Genomic DNA, 22,094 nt, shown 5'->3' with positions numbered 1-22,094 from the left:
GTGTGTTTGCTGGCTGTTTTAGCAGAGCCTAGAGCCTAGTGGGGCTCCCGCCCCAGCCAGAAGAAGAAACTTTTAAAGTCTTAAGTCTCTGCTCCCTGCAGGGGACAGGTGACATCTGGAATGGTCAGTTGCCAAAATAAGCAGCAAGATACTCTCGGGGTGGGTGAGCTGGAGTCCCTCTGTCCTGTGGAAGGAGCCCTCGAACAGCAGCTTTTCTGTTTAATCGCAAGGCCTTGTTCAAGGTTTCCATACTTCTTGAGTCTCAGATTCTTAATAATTGACAGCAATACACATTCTAATACTAATAACAATGAACACCAGTAATACCGGCTCCATTAACAGAACGCTTGCTGTGTGCCGGGCAATTCACATGCATCACTTTATTTAATCTTTACAGCAACCTGAAGGGGAGAGGCCATTATTACTCAAATTTTATTGATGAGAAAACTGAGGCCTGGAGACAAGTAATTTGCCCACGGTACCGTAGATATCGGGTAACATCCTGAGTCAAGGCCAAAGACGACCTAGAGAAGGAGCTTTAGCCAAAGGGGAGTATCTCCATCAGCCGTATTACCCTCCACCTTCCCCATAGTCCCCTAAGTAAACACAGCTAGGGGAGGAAAGTGTATGCTTTCTATTAGTGGGTAAGCTCCTTACCCCTCCTTCCCAGCTGATTGCCCATCCTTAATCCCCTCCTATATAGATAAAAATTCTGGAGCTGCTGCAAAACAAATTAAAGGTCTGGGATTATTTCAGAGGCCCCTTCTGGCTCTGGTAGACTATTGCTTCAGACCTCTCGTGATAAGGCTCTTGGGGAAGGGGACGAGGAGAGGACAGGTCTGTCTGGAGGTAACCTTGGGCCCAGAGTTCTCTTCTATGGCCTGTCCAATGGCTTAGGTCCCTGAGGGCTCTGGAGAGACTGCCTCATGTACTAAAGAGCCACAAGGGTCTGACAGCCTCTACCTGAAGACCTTATGGCTGGGGAAGCTTGTACCATGACCTTAATACATTGTTATTAAGGTTCTCTGTTATACTGAGAATATTCTGCTCCACAACATAATGCCCAGAAGGTGCCATTTCTTGATGCTTTTCTATGAACACTATTCATGCATTATTTTACTTGTTACTACAACCCTGGGGGGTAGGAACTGATCTTTCATTCTGAGATGAGTATGCAAGCTCAGAGAGGTTAAGTGAGTAGCTGAAGGCTGCACAGCTATCTGGTAGGGTTGGAAGAGTCTGTGATTCTGCGGTGGATATGTTGGAAGGAGCAGCTGTCCCAGGACCCAGAGTCAGATCTCAGGGTGCCTCCAGCCTGCTGTGAGCAGCTGATCAGTAAAGATAGGTCATTCACCATCTCCATCTGACTCTCAGGCACTCAGGGCCTGACCAGCAGGTCTCAGGTCGTGGGAACATCCCTTTCCCACCGCAACCCATATAGGTCCATATAGACCCCTGAACTTCCTCAGGATGAAGTGGAAGTTCACTTCCCTTTTTAAAGCCAGGTTCCTCATCCAGCACAGAGGGCAATGAATGGTGTTTTGTCTTTTTTTTAGTAATAGCAGCTCACTTTGCCTTTGAAAAACCATCCCCCCCACTGTCAGTCCATATTTTGAGTGGAACAGATTGCACGCCTGGCACCAATTTCTATGTTAGTCAGGACTCTTTCTGCTGTAACTAACTGATAAAACATCCCACTGAAACGGATTTAAGCAAAAACAAAACACACCAGAAGTCAAACTCGCCCTGGATAATTAATGGAATACAGCCCAGGGGTTGCTCCTCACATTGCTGAATTCAGGTTCTGTTTATCTAAGGTGTATCCCCATTTTACAGAAGAGGGTAACGAAGGCTCTTGGAGACAGTAATTTAGTCAACGTCAAAAAGCCAGTGAAAGCGAAAGGAAATTCAGGTCGGCCTGACTCTAAAGCAGGGAACTTTAACTGTCTCTTGGTGGGAAAGCATCGCTCGATAGGAAAAACTGTCACCTCCAAGAGGGCCAAACTATTAATCCCAAGGGGAAGAGCCAGACACCTAAAAGGGTGGGGCTGCGCTCAGAGGGTGGGGCCAGGGTCTGGGCGTGGTCAGAGTCGGAGGGGGCGGGACAAGACCAGGCGGCGGCTGGGTAACATTGGCGCTTGCGTAGAGGCCCCGGAGTCCTGTGCGGCTCAGCTGTGGCGGTGGCGCTGGCTTGTGCGCTCCGGGGTGGGGTTCGCTTCTGTGTGGTCCCGCTCCCGGCTCGGCCATGAACCGGTGCACGGAGGCCGCGGCGGTGGCGGCCTCTGTGCCGGGCGCGGGCGTCTGGAACGCGGGGCTGCGGCCGCCCATGGTGCCCCGCCAGGCGTCCTTCTTCCCGCCGCCAGTGCGCAACCCTTTCGTGCAGCAGACGCGGCTGGGCGCGGCGAGGCGCATCCAGGTGAGTGGCGAGGGTCTGTCCCGGGAGGCAGATTCAGGTGCGAGACGTGAGTCTGATGGAAAAGGCAGGTCCAGGGAAGGGGTGTGGGTCTGAGAAGGGAGGAGGCAGATCCAGGGGAGGGGTGTGGATCTGACAGGCGAGGCGGTTTGAAGGGGCCATGGGCCCGTCAGGGGAGGTTGTTTGAGGGGATGGTGGGTGTGATGGGGAAGTGGTTGAGGGGGGCGTGAGTCTTGGAGGCAAGGCTCTGAGAAAGAAAGAATTGGATATCTGAAAAGGAGGGACTTTTGAAGGGGTCACGAGTCTGCAGGGGGCAGAGATGTGGGGCTGAGAATTGAGGGCGCTTGGAGGATGATCTAGGCGTGAGAAGAGAAGAGTCTGCCAGGAGGGTCCTAAACATGAGGAGACTGAGCAGGCCAGCTGCAGGGGAAGCTTTCCTTACTGAGAAGGGGAAATGGCTCTTGGAGAACTTCAACTTGAGTGTGTGTGAGTGTAGTGGGAGGCCAACCTCCTACAGAAGAGTGGTGAGAAGTTTTTGTTTCTGCCTTAGGGAAGGAGAGGAGTCAGTTTGATTGGGATGGGAAGAGAGGGAGAAGGCAGAGAATCCAGGTCTGGAATTAGAACAAGAAGAAAGGCTGGGATGATCCAGTGGAGCAAGGGCAACAAGGGTGGGAAATCAGAATCTAAGAAAAGGGATGATGTGGGTCAGCTTGAGGTGTTCAGGAGTTTTTGGTCCCAAGTCAGTGTTCATCCGAACAGTTTTCCTAGATTCTAGGATGAGAGGCAGCTCAGACTTTCTTCCACTGTTAAAAATGGCTGTATACGAAAAGGAAGTTTCCTTTCCTTTTCTTTTTCTTGTAAAATGCTGCTTTTACCATTAGCAATTACATTCACTCTTTGGACTTCCTCTTTGGTGAAGTTAGTGATCAGAAAACAAGATAGGCTATGCAGGCTACATTTGTCCTTTGTGTTCTGCATTTTTAAAAAAATGGTTTTAATGTTTTCCTGTTTATCTCACTTTTTTTTTTAACTTTGGATTTGAAATAGTATAATTTTTGCACAGCCTACTTGTTTGCACTGAGACCATTGTTCTCTGTGATGCAGACAGGTTAATGCAGGGCTGAGCAGCATGGGGTGGTGGTTAGAATAATGGTAAATGGGTGGCTGGTTGAAGAAGGATGAGAGAGAGGAAGAGGGAGATGTTGAATGTAGTAATACCGCTTTGTAAAGAAGCTAAATGTTTAACAATTTGACCTTCACGTCTTTTTTAACTTTGAAAATAAATTTTGCAATAATTTTAGTCTTACAGAAAAGTGACAATAGTACAGAGGATTCGCACACCCCTCATCTAGCGTCCCCTAATGTTTTCATCTTATAGAATCAAAGTCCAGTTATCAAAACCAAGACATTCACTTTGGTGTAGTACTGTTAACTAAATGACAGGTTTATTTGGAGTTCATCCGTTTTTCCACTGATGCCCTTTCTCTGTCCCAGGATCCAATCCAGGATCTGACATTACATTTACAGGTTATTTCTGCTTAGTTTCTCCCAATCTGTGACAATTCTTCAGTCTTTACCTGTTTATGTTCACAATTTGACCTTCATGTCTTTTAATGGATAGATGTTCCCTTTGTATCTTAAAGCTTCTGAAACACTTTAATAAATACATTGACTATCATTCAAGATTCATTTTAGTCTGGTTTAGTTAAATCAGTCATATACTTAAAAGCATGTCCATCTGTTTGGCTTCATATTTTGGAGAAAGGATCAAAGTGGCATTATTTATAAGTATTTACATTGCACCTAGGGTAAATTATTGTTTCCCTTTTTTAAATAGCATTTCTGTTATTGTTTAGAGAGCACTTCCAAATTATTCTGTAAGAGCTATGGTATACCCTATAAGCGCTATATTAACTTAGAATAATGATACATTAAAGGAGGGTTAAAATTAAGTGAGATAATGTATGAAAGAACCTGGTATTGTTTGCCGATCTTAATATTGATAGTTATACTGTTTCTTGTCTGCACATTGTATATAGAACTTAACATTTACCACTTGGATTGGATGGAATAGAATATAGTCACAATATTTTTAAAAAAATTAAAAATCCTTATAGACCAGAGATTTGAAAGTTTTGTTGCAGAAAAATGTGTTACAGCTCAGTGTTATAGCTCAGTGTTACAGCTCAGTTGTGACAGCAACCTGGATCTGGACGAGAGACCAAACAGCGCTCGGAGAGTTGGAGAACTCAGGTTTGTTATGCCAGCAGGCCCAGAGGAGTTAACACTCTGGACCCCGTCTGTAGGTTTACACAGGCTTTTATAGACTGCCAGTTTACACTTTGCAGCATCATATACAAATGAGGTATAATGAAAGTTGACTAATTAGGAACAAGCTTTGTAGAAATGGACCAATCAGGAGTGAGAGAAATAACCAATCAGGAGTGAAGGAAATAACCAATCAGAAGTGAGCTCAGGGAACCAATAGAATTTTAGGGGTAAGTAAGCCATTTCAGAGGCAAAAAGTGAGATAGAGCCTCTGGGCCAGGGAACCGGATGGTGCTGGCAGGAGAGTAGTGGCCCTGCCTGGGGGGTCCTGCCTGTCTTTTTATGGGGCTCCCCACCTCATTCCCCCTTTCTGATGCTCTCATTAACATCTGTAGTTAGCATCAACCTTTAGAGTGGTGCTCCTTATTCATCATTGGGCTCTTCCTGGTCCAGGGGCCTGTACTGAGTAACTAGTAGCTGTAGCCTTAGTGACTCTATTCGTGAGCTAATGAAACGGGTAATGAGATTAAGGATGCAGGGACCAAACAGCAGTGCTAGAAGGATCATAAGGAGGGGGCCTGCTAGAGGGAGGGGCCAGGAGGCCCAACTCCAGAGGTTATTCCATTGTGCCCAGGAATTTTTCTAATTCCTGGTTTCTGCGTTCAGCTCGAACTCGTAGTTGTTGGGCCACATTTCTGACAATTCCTGATTGATTTACATAGAAACAGCATTCCTCATTTAGGAAGAGACAGAGTCCCCCCTTTTCACTGGTGAGCGAGTCTAAACCCCTCCTGTTCTGTAGGACTACTGCTGCTAGGGAGTCCAACTAGTTTTGTAGAGTCCTTAAGGACTCAGCCACTTGCTTTAAATCTTCAATGACCTCAGCAGATAACTGCTGGTAATAGTAGGATGATGAGGCTATTCCTCCTATTCCTCCTAGGAATAGCCCACTCCAGTTGCTATTCCTAGCCTAATGAGTAGTGGTGTTAACTGGATGGCCCTTTTTGATTGAGTGTGGGTCATCAGGGGTACAGGAAGGCTCTGGTTACTAGGTATTATGTCCATCTGTGGGGCAAGGAAGGTCAATGTGCAAGTACCTGTCCAACTGGCTGGCAGGCACTGGTAGGCATGTGCCCCGCATCCTGGGCTCGGTGTGCACCAGAGTTTGGCAGGCATACAACCATAAACAGTTGTGCAGTTATGGGTTTGGGCACACTGGGCAGTGGCCAGATTTCCTACAGAATGTTCTGTCCCCGAGTTATAGATGCAGTCGGGAGCTGTATGGGCCAACTGTATGTTAACTGACTTGGGACTTACATCTGCGGAGTCTGGGGACCAACCAGGGCAGCCATTAAACTTGGTTAGATCTGAGAGACCTATCGGGCTGGCTACATGCTGGAGGGGGCCGGGACACAGGCAGAGCCAGCAATCACTTGCTAGTTTTGGGTTAGCAGCATCAAGAAGGTGATGGACCTTGCTTAATAAGGGACTTAACTGGGGGTCCTGGTTATAAGGCGTGGACCTAGGTCTATTTTTCTTTTCCCAATCCTTACTAGATCTATAGAAGGGCCCTGAGCGTGTGGGCCGGGGATTTTTTCTGGGAAAGTCCTTGCCAAATGCAATTTGGCGAATGGGTCCCATTGGAACCCCCGCCATTGAAAGAGATATGTCAACAACTACTTTTACAAGCAGAAGAAGGGTTTGGGGTTTCATTTTTTCTAACAGGGAGGTATGGTTCCTATAGCAGACACTGACTGACCATTAGGCTTTCTATTGTAGAGAGAGTACAGCTAGTATTAGTTTCTGGCCTATGTTCCAATCCTGGGGTGCAGTGGCTATCAGTCCTACAGCTAGCAATATAGTAACAATACTCATTAATAAAGTAAGGGCAGCAGTTCATTTTATGTCTTGATTGGTGGTTCCTCAGGCTTCCGCTGTGCATTGACTAGCCAGCTTCCAGGTGTGGCTAGAGCAAGGCTTGGTGCTCTCTGGCAGGTGAGGCGGGAGTCTCTGGTCCCGATTTCAGGTGGTTCCTCGAGGTCCTGGTTGATTTACCAGACGTTCTCGTCTCGCGGTGGTGCTTATCTCTTTACTCTGGTATGATGAATCCACGGGGCGATACCTGCAACTTAAAGAGCTGTTGGGATGGTTAGTATAACTGGGTAGGGGCCCCTCCAAGTAGGTTCAAGGGGCTCCTTTTTCCAATCTTTTACCCCGACTTAATCTCCCGGCTCATATGGGTGTAACATTGTTCCCAGTGAGACTGGGATCCTGTCAGTTACCCACCTATGGACTTTTTGCATAGTTTTTTCGAGACCCTGCATTTGCTTATGAAGTTCTAAGCTTCCCACCTCTCTAACTTTTTCTCCTAGTAACATCAGGGGAGGGGGCTTCCCCTATAAGATTTCAAAAGGGGAGAATCCCGTCTTGAACCAAGGGGCATAGAGTACCCACCGGAGAGCCAGGGGCAGTGTCAGTCCAAGGTAGTTGAGTTTCTCGACCGAGCTTTATCATATCCTTTTTTAGGGTCCGCCCATGCTCTCTATCCTCCCTGATCGCCGAGGCCCGTAGGCCTCATGTAGATTCCAGCAGATGTTTAGTGTTTTTGCCACTTCTTGTACTATTTCCACCACGAATGCAGGTCCATTGTCTGACCCTATGGTTAATGGCATCCCGAATCTGGGAATAATGTAATAAAGGCCTCACTCAGAGACTTCTCTTGTTTCCTCAGTCCGTGTTGGGTATGCTTTTACCCATCCTGAAAAGGTGCAGATAAAAACCAGCAAATAGTTGTATCTTCTGCTGGGCCCCATTTCTGCAAAGCCCATTTCCATATCTTTAAAAGGAGCCTGGCCACAGCACTGGATTTCTCTTGGTCCAGTTGACCCCCATTGTGCGTTATTCTGAGCACATCTGAGGCAGCGCTCTGAGACTGAGGCACAGAGGGATGGAAGTTGAGGGATCAGACAGTACTGCTCCAGCAGGGCCTCTAAGGCAGTCTTTCCCAGGTGGGTGAGCTCATGTTGCTGAAGGACCACCTGATGGGCTAATCGTTCAGGTATATATATCTGTTTGTCAGGCGTTACCCACCATCCTTCCTTTCCGCTGGTTCCTCCTTTAGTTTTGGCCCATGAATTTTCCTTGTGGCTGTATGCTGGAGATGTTAGCAGCAGTTTGGGTGCTGGTCGAACCTTTGGGAGGGCCCGATTCACTTGCCACTTTGTGCATAGCCTGATCTGCTAGTTGGTTTCTTCTGTTTATGGGGTCATTTCCTTTTACGACGTCCTTTATAGTGGATATTTGACATGTTTGTGGGCTCCCAAATTGCCTCTCACCGTAGTACATGGGGGACTTGTCTGGCTTTTGCAGCACAGTGGTCGTAGACATGTTGGTTGGTTTCTTTGCCCCGGCTCGCAACCCATGTAGGGGGGCTCTCCGTTAACTCCTCAGAGCCTCCCGTTCGGCTTGGGAGTTAGTGTTCCATTCTGGTCTTGTGTCTGGGGCTGCATTCCGGGCCCATTCCTCCACATCCGTGGTTCCCTCTGGGGCCTGCTCTTATAGCCATTTTCTAGTTTCTGTTATGATCTGCTTTCTTTCTTTAGTATTGAAGAGTGTCAGGAGCAGCTACTGAATGTCATCCCAAGTCGGCTGGTGGTCTGGAAGATGGACTCTAGGAGGTCAATCATGGCCTGGGATTTTTCCAAATATGGCCAAGTGTGGTGTCACCAGTTTAGGAGATCCGTTGTATTGAAAGGCTGGTAGTACAGGATGGAGTGGCCGGGCTGTACGGGGTCATCATCGTTAACTTGTTGGGGCTCTTGAGTCTCCCGGAGAGGCATCCGGAGGGTGGCCGCTGGCTGGGCGGCCTGCAGGGCTGAACAGAGTTTCCTACCCTTGGGCTCTTGGCTGTTAACATGTTGGGGCCCTTGGGTTTCCCAGAGAGGCATCTGGAGGGTGGCCACTGGCTGGGCAGCCTGCAGGGCCAAACAGAGTTCCCACCCCTTGGCACCCAGCTCAGAGCCCGGGGCCACCGTGGCAGTACAGGCGGTGGTGGACCGTCCAGTAGAGGCAGCTGTGGTGGAGCCGCAGAAGCAGGAGGAACATTTGACAGGGGTAGCATTGGCAGTTCTTCAGGGTTGCCCTGAAGAACTGGCCTCATTGTGTCTTTTTCCATCTTTAATGTCAGAACCATGAGGATCTTATATGGTCCTTGACCATTTGTGTAGACCTGGACCCACGGGGCAAGGTTTGGGCGATCATTAGCTTAGAATCAATATACGGGAATTGGTCACGGTGCCCTGCGAGCATGGTGATTATACAGTATATGCTCCCTACAGCTGACAGGTCGAGTGTACCTTCCGGGGGCCATCCCACTCCAAAGGTGGGCCACAATGACTCGCACAACATGCGCAATTTTTTTGGTGTCAACTTAATTCGATAGTTTCCTGAGAAACCCTTTTTGAAATTTTTAATCATGCCGTCCAGAACTGCCAGCTTTGATTCTCAGGATCCCATTACTGTTAGTTGACAGATTTTATGGCCTACAGGTATGGGTCTGCTTCTGGCACTGAGGACTGTGACCCTAGTATCTTATTCCCACTCCTCAAAACAGTGGAGTTCTCAAAAAGCTGGCTGTCTCACTGGGCCTAACATCTATCTGCTTGGCTGCAAGTGCTGCCGATGAGTTCGGGTTTCCACATTAGGCAGGTAACCCTGAGGCTCCCTCAGGCCTGGATGAGCTCTAGGGTTCCCTGTATAAAGTTTTTATAGCCTGAATTGACAAAATATGAGGCCAGGATGGCTGGCCAGTGGCAGACTAAATGAACCAAAATAAGGGGGACCTCAAAAGAGAGTTCCAGCCAGTGCTGTGTTGGCTCCCTCTGGCTCAGGTCTTGTGGTCTTAATTTTAGACTGAGGAGTATATTGAGGCTGATAATAAATTAATTGTGACAGGATATTCCAGGGGACTGGTGACAAGGTTGTGTCTGAAACTCTTTAACGTAGTCTCATCTTAGTCCCTAAGGGCACAGGGGTCATTTATTCATAAGCTGTTCTATGTCCCTTTCCCTCCCATATAGCCACCCTGTGCCGGTGTCGCAAACAAGACAAAGGGAGGGTTTTTGCTGCATCCACCTGGCTACTCCCCTCGCAGGGAGAAAGGTGCCTCTTAGCTTTGGCTGGTCAATATAAACCACTGACTCCGACTGATACCCCAAGGGGCCGATACCGCCACGAGCCACTTGAGGTCACCACGGAACCGCAGGTTGGGACTCACTCAAACTCCGTAGCAGAATGCCGTGGGGCTACAAACTCGAACCTGATCACATACTTTTCAGGCTGCACACAAACACACAGAAATTATTTGCACATTCCCCTCCCTATCACCTGTGCGTCCCTAATCTAACCTGATCTCCCCGTCCAGACTACCGTCAGGCGGGGAGCCTGGAGGAGGTGATCAGTCTCCTCTTCTGTCCACTTGGACACAATCTGATTACCCTAACCTAAATATGGACACTTCCCGGGGCTCCTACCTTGTTCGGCTGTGTTGCTTGGTGAGTTGGTCCGTCCCTACACTGAGTCTGGTTGGGGCACAGCCGACCACAGGACTGAATCACCTCCGCAAATGATGACCCAGAATACTGTCGGGTGGTGCGCCTCCTCATTTGCTTTCGGAGCTCCCAACTTCCAGGCGGTTACTCCACTGCCCCGGCAGCTCAAGGGGCTGGCGTGGTTGGAATCTCTCTGGGGCCTCCAGAAATGTTGCAGAAAAATATGTTACAGCTCAGTGTTATAGCCCGGTATTACAGCTCAGTTGTGACAGCAACCTGGATCCAGGCGAGAGACCAAGCAGCACTCGGAGAGTTGGAGAATTCAGGTTTATTATGCCAGCAGGCCCAGAGGAGTTAACACGCTAAGCTCTGGATCCTGTCTGTAGGTTTACACAGGCTTTTATAGGCTGCCAGTTTACACTTTGCAACATCATATGCAAATGAGGTATAAGGAAATTTGACTAATTAGGAACAAGCTTTGTAGGAATGGACCAATCAGGAGTGAGGGAAGTGGACCAATCAGGAGTGAGCTCCATGCAAATGAAGTACTACAAATGGGCCAATCAGAAGTTAGGGAAATGGACCAATCAGGAGTGAGAGAAATAACCAATCAGGAGTGAAGGAAATAACCAATCAGAAGTGAGCTCAGGGAACCAATAGAATTTTAGGGGTAAGTAAGCCGTTTCAGAGGCAAAGAGTAAGCTAGAGCCTCTGGGCCAGGGAATCAGATGGTGCTGGCAGGAGTGTAGTGGCCCTGCCTAGGGGTCCTGCCTGTCTTTTTATGGGGCTTCCCACCTCTGTTTAAGTATTGTCTGTTTTGTCTAGTTTAAAAGATTGATATACTTTCTTTTAAGTATGACTCATTATAATTAATTCAGATTAAATTTAATCTTAAATGGTGATCAGCATCTTGCTTGAGGAGTATTATCACATTTTGCATCTCATCATAGCGCTTAGCTTTACTCTTCCCCTTCTCTTTTTTTGACTATTTAAGGGTCTGCATGGGAAAAATTAGCTTGGATTTTATTTCCTCAATTGAAATGAGCGTTTGGTTGTAATTGTAGAGTCATTTACCATACCAGAATTATTTGTGTGCCAGGCACAATGCTGATCTCTGGAGATATAGCAGTGAACAAGAAGAAGGACCCCGCCTATCTAAAGCTTATATTTCACTGAAAAAGTTAAACAGGCAAGTACAGAAATATATAAATCTGTGTTTTAGTAAGCGCTATGAAGAAAATCCAGAGAGGAAAATAATTCCAATAAGAGTGTTGGAAGAAGGCCATCCTACAGAGATGACATATTACCAAATGGAAATAGGATGGCTAAGCCTCTTAATTTGTCAAATAATTACTCAAAATTGATTTATAGTTAAGTGCTATTATTTGTCACAAACCTAGAAATGACACAGGAAAAAAAAGTTGCCCAATATTTGACAGCTTAATTAAAACCCATATTAGCTTCTCATTGTGAATGTCTTAGTTAGTTAGTCAGTTAGTTATTTTTAAACAGAGGTACTGGGGATTGAATGCGGGACTTCATGTATGCTAAGCATGCACTCTACCACTGAGCTATACCCTACCCCCACATCATGTTAGTCTTTTTTTGTTTTGTTTTGTTTTGTTTGGTGAATGTAAGTCGTATATAAATATGCTCTCACCTCATTCCAGCTCTATCTCCAGGGTCTATGCCCATGATCCTTTCTTGCAGTCAATATTTCTTGGTCATTTGCAAAGTTGTCTTTATTTGCCCTACCTTAGAGATCACCCACTGCAAATAGTCTTTTCTCCAGGGGTGTTTGTCAAAAACAATCAGAGGTGACTGCTTAACATCACAGCTGCCTTGGCAATGAATAATGATTGGGGCAAACAATAACCAAAAAGCTTATAGGACAAAGCTAGGAAATGAGATGTCCGTAGTGGACTTTGTAAAGCTTTTTCATATTCCTGAGAATCTAGCAGGCTATCCACAAGTATAGGTCTGCGTACTTGCCCCAGGCTATGCACAAACACTGTTGTTCAACAAACAGTGTTGTGAGAAATTAACACAGATTTACATAAAATGAAGAGATATACCATGTTTATAAGTTGGAAGAATCAATATTATTAAGATGATAGTTCTTCCCAAATTGATCTATAGATTCATTGAAATCTCATTAAAAATCCCAACAAGGCTTTTTTGTTTGTGTAGAAACTGACAGATTATTTTTGGAATTTATGTGGAAATGCAAAGGATCTAAATTAGCCCCCAAAAAGTTTGAGGATATATACTTGATTTCAAGAGTTACTACAAAGCTACAGCAATTGAGTCAGTGGAGTATAGACAGAAGGACAGATGAATAGATCAAATTGAGTCAGTGGAGTATTGACAGAAGGACAGATGAATAGATCAACAGAACAGAATAGAGAGCCCACACATATATATTCAATTGATTTTTGACAAAGTTGCCAAGAAAATTTATTGGGGAATGTCAAGTTTTTTCAACAAATGATGCTGGAACAACTAGATATATTTATGGATAAAAATGAGCCTTGATCCCTGCTGCACACCACACAAAGAAAATCATTTAAGATGGATCATAGACTGAAATGTAAAAGCAAAACCCATACATCTTCTAGAAGAACAAGAAAATATAAAATATCTTCATGATCTTGAGATAGGTGAAAATTTCTTAGAAAGGACACAGAAAAGAACTAAACAGAAAATAAAAATTGATAAATTCATCTTCATCAGAATTGGACTCCTTATCAAAAGATACCATTAAGAAAATGAAAAGGCAGCAGGGGGTGGGAAGGGACAGACTGGGATTTCAAAATGTAGACTAGATAAACAAGATTATACTGTATAGCACAGGGAAATATATACAAGATCTTATGGTAGCTCACAGAGAAAAAAAGTGACAATGAATTATATATACATTCATGTATAACTGAAAAATTGTGCTCTACACTGAAATTTGACACAACATTGTAAAATGATTATAAATCAATAAAAAATGTTAAAAAAAAAATGAAAAGGCAAGCTGTGGGATGGGAGAAAATATTTTCATTACATATATTGACAAAGGACCTATATACATAACATATAAAGAACACCTACAAATTGATAAGAAAAGGACTAACAATCCAGTAAAAATGGGCCAAAGACATGAATAGACAGTTAGGTTCAAGGGATGGTCAATAAGCACATGAAAAATGGTGCTCAACATCATTGTTCATCAAGGAAGCATGAATTAAAACCACAATGAGGTATCATTTTACACCCACTACAATGGCTACAAAGAAGGACAACGCTGAATATTGATGAAGATGCGAAGCAACAAGAACTATCGTACTTTGTTGGTGGAGATATGAAATGACACAACCACTTTTGAAAACAGTTTGGCAGATTCTTTAAGCATATCCTGTTCCAACAGGATCACTCTTCATGAAATGAACATGTATGTCCACACAGAGACTTGAACAGTAGTGTTTACTCATGATAGCTAAACACATAATAGGCTAAATGTCCCTGAACAGATAAATGGGTAGATTAATTGTGATATATTCATACAATGGAGTATTACTCTGCAGGTGAAAAGAACCACACTGCTGATATATATGACAACCTGGTTGAGTCTCAAAAATATGAAGTGAAAGAAGCCAGACATAAAAGAGTACATACTATGTAATTTCATTTATATGTAAATATAAAACAGGCAAAAACTATAGTGAAAGAAAGACCGTCAGTGGTTGCTTTACACTGAGGATGTATTAATTGCAAAGAGGCACAAGGGAACTTTTTTGGGTGATGGAAATGATCTACATCTTGATTATGGTGGTGTCTGAATAGGGTTGTACATTTGAAAAAAACTTATCTCTACTTAAAATAGGTATATTTTATTTTATGTAAATTATACCTTAATAAAGTTGATTTTTAAAAAAAGATTACAAACACCAAATGTCAACAAGGATGTACAGTGACTAAAATTCTCATGCACTGCCAGTCACACTTTAAACTGATACAACCACTTTGGAAAACTATTTGGCAGTTTCTTAAAAAGTTAAACCACATCTTTGACCCAGCAATTTCACTCCTGGGTATTTACCTATGAGAAATGAAAGAACTATCCCCAAAAAGGCTTATATAGGAATGTCTGTAGTGGCTTTATTCGTAATAGCCCACAAGTGGAAACAACCCAAATGTTCATCAACAGGAGAATAAACAAATTATCATATGGTCATATAGTGGGATAATACTCTGTAGTCAGAAAGAATGACTTAACTGATACTGAAAGCAACATAGTCGAATTTCAAAAATATTGTGTTAAGTGGGAGAAGTGCTACACACAAGAATGCATGATGTGCGATCCCATTTATATGACACTCAGGAGCATGCAGAACTAATCTATGGTGATAGACATCCAGCATTGGTTGCCTAAGAGGGTAGGAACTGACTGGAAGAGGTACGGGGTGACTTTCTGGGTGGCGGATGTGTTCTGCATCTTGATTGGAATGATGGTTACAACAGTATACATTTATCAAAGCTCATTGAATTATACACTTAAGATCTGTACATTTCCTTGTATATAATTTTTACTTCAAACACACACGCACGCAAGTAATTTGACTGAGATCTGATAACTAGAACGTTTTTGGCATTTCTCGCAAGTTATTTAATGATGCTCAGATTCACATTAAAGGCCAGTAGAGAGAAGAAGGGAAGCACTGTTTGAGTAGTGTAATTGGCAAAAAAAAAAAAAAAAGACATGGGTAGTTTATTTCACTTAAAAAGTATTATAGGATAGCATTAAGAACAAGAGCTTTGTAACCAAATGTGGTGCAAATTCTGGTTCTGCCACGTACTAACTGTGTGATCTTAAGCAGTCTAACTTAATTCCCTCGGTGCCTTTCTTGTATGTAAAACAGCTTAAGGTTGTAAGACTCAGATAAGTTCCTACGTGCCAAGAGCTTATAGTGCCTGGTACACAGTAAGCATGTATTATTTGCTATTCTTCCTGATTTAGTTCTCATTTATTTTTTATTATTTATTTTATATTTCCTCCCCCATCTCATTATTATTAATTATAAAGGGCTGGCAGCTATATAAAATAATACATTTACTTTTTCACGCCCTAATGCCTTTATTAATATTCATCCTACTTAGGACTCTCAAAAAGCTGTCTCCCCTTCTTACCTTGCTAGCTTTTGCTTGCTTCTGAAAGCAGGACGTTTCAGCTTCGACTCCTCTAGGAAGCCTCCCTGACTGCTGAGTCAGACACACCTTTTACTTGTTCCCTCAGCAGCCTCTGTTCACATTCATTAATATACAGATCAAGTAGTCTTTTTCTTTTCTTTTTTTTTTTTTTAGACCTATCTCTCCACGTTTAATAGCTACTTAGTGTTCCATTGCAGGGATGTATCTTATTTACCTCTAGCTGTCTAATTAGATTGTTTCCAGCTTTTCAGCATCATAAACAACACTTAGAACATCTTTATAAATTCACCTTTGTCCAGTGTTTGATCATTTTCTTTTCATTTTTCAAATAGTCTTAAAGTATTTGGTTTTCTTCCCTGTTTCTTTTGCCACATAGTAGGCTTTATGAGGTCAGATATAACTTCGTAGTTTTCTTTGTACTTGGATCCTTGTCTGGTGCAGGGTAACGTGCAGTTCATCTTGGAGTGCAGGCATGAGCAGCTTAAAACTTTCCTCTTACAAGTTTCTGTTTGGTAACTACAGCATTCAAATAATGTCATCTGTTTTTTTTTTAATCAACTTTTACTTTTAGATTTTCTTCCTTGGAATTATCCTGCTTCCAATTCGTGTCCTATTGATTGCATTCACTTTGTTACTGGCATGGCCCTTTGCGGCCATTTCAACAGCATGCTGTCCTGAAAAGCTGACCCACCCAATAGCTGGTTGGAGGAGGTAAGAAATAACTATTTTGGAATGTCACTGTTAGAGACTACATCACTATAGATCAAAAATAGGAGATATGGGAATTCTGTGAAGGGATGAGCTTTTTACCTTTACAGAGATAGAGATCTCAGCTCTAAACTACAGGGCAAGGAGAGACCAGTCATTTCCCTGTGCCCTCTGGAAAAGTACTTTGGCTTTCTGTGTCTCACTTCTCCTTACTGTGAAATAAATTTAGAGAAACTTCCTCAGGAGCTAGTTACTTAATAGCTCTTCCCTATATTATTATAAGCATGTTGAGAGAGTTAGGTAGGAGGCGCATTTTTTAAAGCTCTCATGAGAAGTCTTACAGAAAACACACGTATTTTTCATGAAAAGCTATATGCTTATTCACGTGCGGAGATGTCCACCATGTGTTTCCATTTCTAGGATTATGTTTTTGCTTCTCTGCTCAGTTGAGTTTATCATGGACAGAGACCGGATCTTCTGTGTCTTGTGTGTCCAGCACAGTTCTTGGGACAGTTCGATGAATTAACTCTTCTGTAATGACAGATTCTTTTTAAAGCGTAAACAGTTAGATGTCTGGAATTAAGTGCATCTCTGTTCCAGGGAAGGGGGATGGTGAATTTGCTTTTTAAGATTCTTGATGTCTGTGGGCTGTAATGATATAGGTAACAAGGCTTACTTTTAAAATTTTGTTCCTGAAGTAACTCTGAGGACAATTTCAGGGCTCAGAAAGTGTTTTGGGAGATCGTGGCATCTTTGTTACACCAATATAGATTTCCAAGGTCACTCCTTTAAGGGCAATACTGATTTGGATTTCTCAGTGGAGGATGTGTGTTGAAAATTCATTTTTATTTCTTTATAGTCAAGAATAATTGAGCCACTTACTAGCCATGTGTCCTTGGGAAAATTGCTTCTCTGGGCCTCAGTTTTCTTGTCTGTAAAATGGGGAGAGTAATAAATGCTAGCTGTTTCATAAAGTCAGGCTAAGAATTAAAGAAATTAATATATTTAAATTACTTAGAATAGTGCTTGGTGGAAAGAGCTCCACTAACCTGTTAGCTGTTCTTCTTAGCTCATATTTTAAAATGAAGTATTCTGACCTGTTTTGGTTTTTGCATCGTGCTCTAGAGAAAAACCCTGCTGTTAGCCACAGTTGGCAAAGCTAATTATGTCTTTTTTTGTTATTTATTTCCAAAGGAAAATTACTCAGCCAGCTTTGACGTTTCTAGGTCGTGCCCTGTTCTTTTCAATGGGATTTAGAGTTACCGTGAAAGGCAAGATCGCAAGTCCTGAGGAAGCACCGGTTTTTGTCGTCGCCCCGCATTCAACTTTCTTCGATGGAATTGCCTGTGTCGTCGCTGGGTTACCTTCCATGGTATCGCGACAAGAGAACATGGAGGTGCCGCTGATTGGCCGTAAGTACTTTGCAAGATAACAAAGATGAAATATGTTCATGCCTTATATTTAGAATATCATGTATAGTTTATTGGTGTAGACTTCTTAAGATCTTTAAAATAATAAAACACTTCAAACATACTTCCTTGCTTTTAATGAGGGACTATTATCAAAAGAATGAACTTATGAAAAAAGATTAAAGGCTTCCCTATCTGTACCCTTATCATCCTTTTAAAATCTTATCCTGTCACTGTACCATCACTTCTGTCTGCTCTTAAATAAAACCAGAAAGAACAGGTTTTAAATACCAAACATGGTAGATTTTTGGGGGAGAGAGAATTTAATTGAAGACCTTGTGAAAGCACTGGTTACATGCTATTTCAGTGAATTTCTCTTCGGGGTATTAGGCTGATAAATGCACTAAGTCTTTTCTCCTAATTCTGTTTTCTTCCTTATTGCCCCCAAACCTCCACGGGGGACCAGTGTGTAACTTTGAAAATTATCATGCGGAACAATAAATGCTTCCTGCTGTAAAAGATAATGAAACAAGTGAAATTTTTTTCCACCAGATGCTTTGCTGTCTCTCCAGAGGATTAGTCTCCAAGTAACAGCTCCTAGTTGTTCCAAGGTTATTGCCAAGCACCAAGTGATGAGAAAGTGGGTGTGAAAATTGCCTCATGTTGCCTTGGTGGAGTAATAGTAGTTCTTAGAGCTTTGTCATTCAGTTGAGAAAGACTCACTCACTCTCTCTCTTTTTTTTAGGGTAACCACCTTACTTTGTGTAATATGACACTTTCCTGAAAAGTGGTTTAGCAATAGATTTTTGGTAAATTGAGGTTTATGTTGCATGTGCTGGGAAGCTAACTACTTAGAAGATTATTGCACTGAAAATTTTAGTGAGATAACTAATAATTGCCCCCTACCCGTATGTCCTGTGACTTCACGTAATCAGTTTGCAGGATATTCCCAAAATAAAGCAAGATAATCTTTTAGTATATTCCAAACATTTAAAGTCAGTTGAGGAAGAAGTCTTTTAAGGAGAAAATTGCATTTGTTGCTTTTCAGATTCCTGCTGCTAATTTCTGTTAAATCGATGAAATATATTTAGGTATAGATATCTACCAGTCATTTTGAAACTGGAAGCTAAATTCTAATAAACTTTGAATTAGAGGTTTTTTTTTAAAGTTATTCTCTTTGATTTGCTGTCATTTTAACTTTCCATAAAATTTGTTTTATAATTTATCTGGTATCATTGCTGTAGTAGGCTTTAGCCAAAAAAATGACTTGGTTGTGACTTTTCATTTGTTTTAAAGGTCTGTTGCGGGCTTTGCAACCAGTTTTGGTGTCCCGTGTAGATCCAGATTCTCGAAAAAACACAATAAATGAAATAATAAGGAGGGCCACATCAGGAGGAGAATGGCCCCAGGTAAAACGCAGTAGATATTTATTTAAGTATATTGAGAGTCTTATTTATTGTACGTTTGTATACACACTAATTTGTATCCACAGATAACAATGGGACAGGGAGCAGTCTTTGCTAGATGTCTTTAACATAATAGAAGCAGAATAAATGAGTATTAAGAAATCCTCTTCCCCATAAAATATTCTGTGGAATTGAATGTATCATTCTTTTTTATACTCCAGACTCTTTGAACTGGTTTTTACTTTGTCATAAAAAGTGCTTCTCTACCTCTGAATGTATTTACTGTTTTACAGAGGAGATACTGGAGCTGAGTTATCCTCCACAGTATGGTGGGTTTATTGAAAGTGGTGAAGATCTTTAATCTTTATCAGAAGTATATCTAGATTGTGCATATCTAGATTGTGCTTTGTAGGTTCAGAGAGCGTATCAGAATCACCTGTAGAACTTTTTCAAATTTTCCTGTCCTACCACCTCCTTCCCCTGGAATGCTGTTTGAAGGTGTGGAAGAGGGGCAGCACTGATTGCATAAAGAGAGACTCATGAGTGATGCTGATAAGTGTCCCTCTACTTTGCCCAGGACTTTGCTCATGGTCCTGCAGGGACCTCGCCACCCATGATGATGGGTAGATGTTAAAGTACAGAGATGAGTATGATCACCCAGGAGGTTTTAGAAACCAGGGCATGTGCGGAATGATTTAAAAAGTGACTGGGAAGAAATGGCATTTGGAATAAGGGTTTGATTTTGTTCTTTGGACCCAAGAAATAGATCTAGGACTGGTAGATGAAAGTAAACAAGTAGATTTAAGTTCATTTTGCTCATCTCAAGGAACTTTCTCTCCAGAAGAAGAGCGGTCTGACTTGGAATCTCTTTATGAAATTTTCAGGCATTGGCTAAGCAACCAACTGGGGGGATATTGTAGAAAGAATTCAAGCGATAGAGCAACTACATGACTTTTCATGCCCTTTCCAGCTCTTGAGATTACGACTTACTCTATATTAATTTACTGTTCATAGTATAGCTGTAGAGTATCCACTGAATGAATCTTATTTAATATTGTATCCAATTGTGATAGGGAACCTTTTTTTTTTAATTGAAGGATGGAATTGCACCTATTCCTAATTTTTATTTTGCAAATAACTTATGGTGGCAACATAGCCTAATAATGTTTTCCCTCTCTAATTATTATAAAATGCCCATTACTAACTGCAATGAGTGGGAGGGATTTTGTTCTGTTTTGTTCTATGTACTTAGCAATTTACTCATTGCTAAATTCTAAAAGCTTCAGAAAACCAAGCTGCTGTTTTATTCAGTTGGGAACTATACGGCATATCTTTTGCATGGAAAACATAAAGAAGTATGTTAAAAGCTAAAAATGTGTCCTCAAAAAAAAAATTATTAAATTGTATTCCATGTGTTAATGAAGTCAAGTAAGCATAAAACATATGGCAGGCATTTCCTCCGTATGTCCTGAAACTATATGTTGTAAGAAAGAATATCATTTAGTGGGAAAACGGAAACAAAGAAACAGGAAATGCTTTGGTTAAGCATGTGTAGCAGTAGAAGAATTTAATATTGCCTAAAATGCACAATCTGACCATGACTGAGGGTCTGCATCTTCTTTTAAGCCTATTCAGATCACTGGCATCATGATTAGAAACATTTGCTATATGTATTCTCTCTTCAAAGCTTTATTTCATTTTCTAGTTACCTTAATGGTCAGACTACGCTCCTTTTAGAGGAAAACCAAATAATGTGATTCTGGCTTTGACTAGAATCAAGTGTTGGCCTTTTATTTTATTTTTGCTTTATAAAAATTGGCAACTATTTGTGAAGATATAAGAAAGCAAGTAAAGAGGTAATCTATTAATTAGACTGAAATATTAAATCTATTCCTTTTCTCCCAAGATGCTAATTTTCCCAGAAGGTACTTGTACTAATCGGTCCTGTTTGATTACTTTTAAACCAGGTGAGATCAATTAAATTATGTGTTGTGACAAAGTAGTATGGAAGATTTCTCAAATGACTTGATAATAAATACACAAAATAACTCATTAGTTTGCTCCGAGCATTTCTTCTTAAATGTTTTCAATGTTGTGAATGCACAGAACTTACTGTGTCACTTTCTCTTTTGATATCATAATCCCTTCTTCCTTAAAGTGTCTTGTGTGTGTGTGTGTGTGTGTGTGTGTGTGTGTGTGTGTGTGTGTGTGTGTGTGTGTGTGTGTTTGAGCAAAAACCACTGGAAGATTTTTATTTTCATACGAGCATACCCTCACAGACACCTGGGGTCCTGTGTCATCAAGTTAGAAAATCTATTTCAATTATCGTTATAACGCCTTCAATGCTCCTAAGTTTCACTTCTTTTTAAAATATTATGAAATTGTGAATTTTATAGTAATTTGTAATTTTGTATGTCATTTCATGGTAATTCATAATACTTTAAAATGTTTTTGTATTGGCTGCTAGAATGCTCTGAACCAGTTAGGACTCGCTTCTAGCAAGTGTGATAGTTAATGGTTCAAGCATTTGGTTTCACCTAGATTTTCTTCTCTTTACTTTCTCTTTGTATTGATTTGTCATTCCTTTTTTTTTTTTCTAACCATGTTGAATAATAGGTATATGGAAAATGAGAACAAATGGAGATATAAATAATATTTTAAGTGGCTTAAGCATAATATTTAACCTTCTGCTTATATAATTCTGAATTTAAAAAGTGTCTCATTTTGGTCAACACTAAGGATTTACCAACATTTATCAAATAGTTTATGTGTACTCTTAAAACATTTAGTGTATCATTTATTATTCCTTTTTTTATTTATTGTATAACTTATATTCATATAAAGGGCATGTTATAAAATTTCAATGTGTGATTCTAGGAGCCTTCATTCCAGGAGTTCCAGTGCAGCCAATTCTGCTCAGATACCCAAACAAGCTGGTGAGCATCATTTTTTCCTATGGGAAGAATCCCATAATAAACAGTCCAAACAGCACACATTCTCTAGGACCCTTTTTGTTTTACTAAATAAAATAGATGAATAGATAAATGGTGGAAGCAGATGGGAAGACTCATTCTCCTTGCGACATTTAGTTTTTTAAAAGTTTGCAAGATGGGCATATGTTGGTTGATACCAGCTTCACACATTG

At 41.8% G+C, this 22,094-nt stretch overlaps 1 protein-coding gene across 3 annotated transcripts in view; it reads left to right on the top strand.

Moving 5' to 3' along the window:
• The first annotated feature begins 2,098 nt into the window (after positions 1–2,098).
• The window catches only part of LPCAT2 (lysophosphatidylcholine acyltransferase 2), a 66,776-nt gene continuing 46,780 nt past the window's right edge, over positions 2,099–22,094 (top strand). The window contains exons 1-7 of one of the 3 annotated variants that reach the window (XM_045523125.2): positions 2,278–2,416; positions 11,330–11,419; positions 15,998–16,137; positions 17,361–17,546; positions 18,840–18,952; positions 20,856–20,916; positions 21,827–21,885. In XM_045523125.2, coding sequence (XP_045379081.2) covers positions 17,381–17,546; positions 18,840–18,952; positions 20,856–20,916; positions 21,827–21,885 — 399 coding nt within the window. In that variant the 5' untranslated portion in view covers positions 2,278–2,416; positions 11,330–11,419; positions 15,998–16,137; positions 17,361–17,380. Of the gene's footprint in view, positions 2,417–11,329; positions 11,420–15,997; positions 16,138–17,328; positions 17,547–18,839; positions 18,953–20,855; positions 20,917–21,826; positions 21,886–22,094 lie in introns of all 3 variants that reach the window. The other 2 variants (XM_074370723.1, XM_010963642.3) reach the window with 2 other exon arrangements.

This window comes from Camelus bactrianus, chromosome 9, assembly GCF_048773025.1.
Source record: "Camelus bactrianus isolate YW-2024 breed Bactrian camel chromosome 9, ASM4877302v1, whole genome shotgun sequence".
Classification (NCBI taxonomy): domain Eukaryota; kingdom Metazoa; phylum Chordata; class Mammalia; order Artiodactyla; family Camelidae; genus Camelus; species Camelus bactrianus.
Note: the sequence above shows the minus strand (reverse complement) of the source record. Positions and strands in the feature narration are given on the sequence as shown.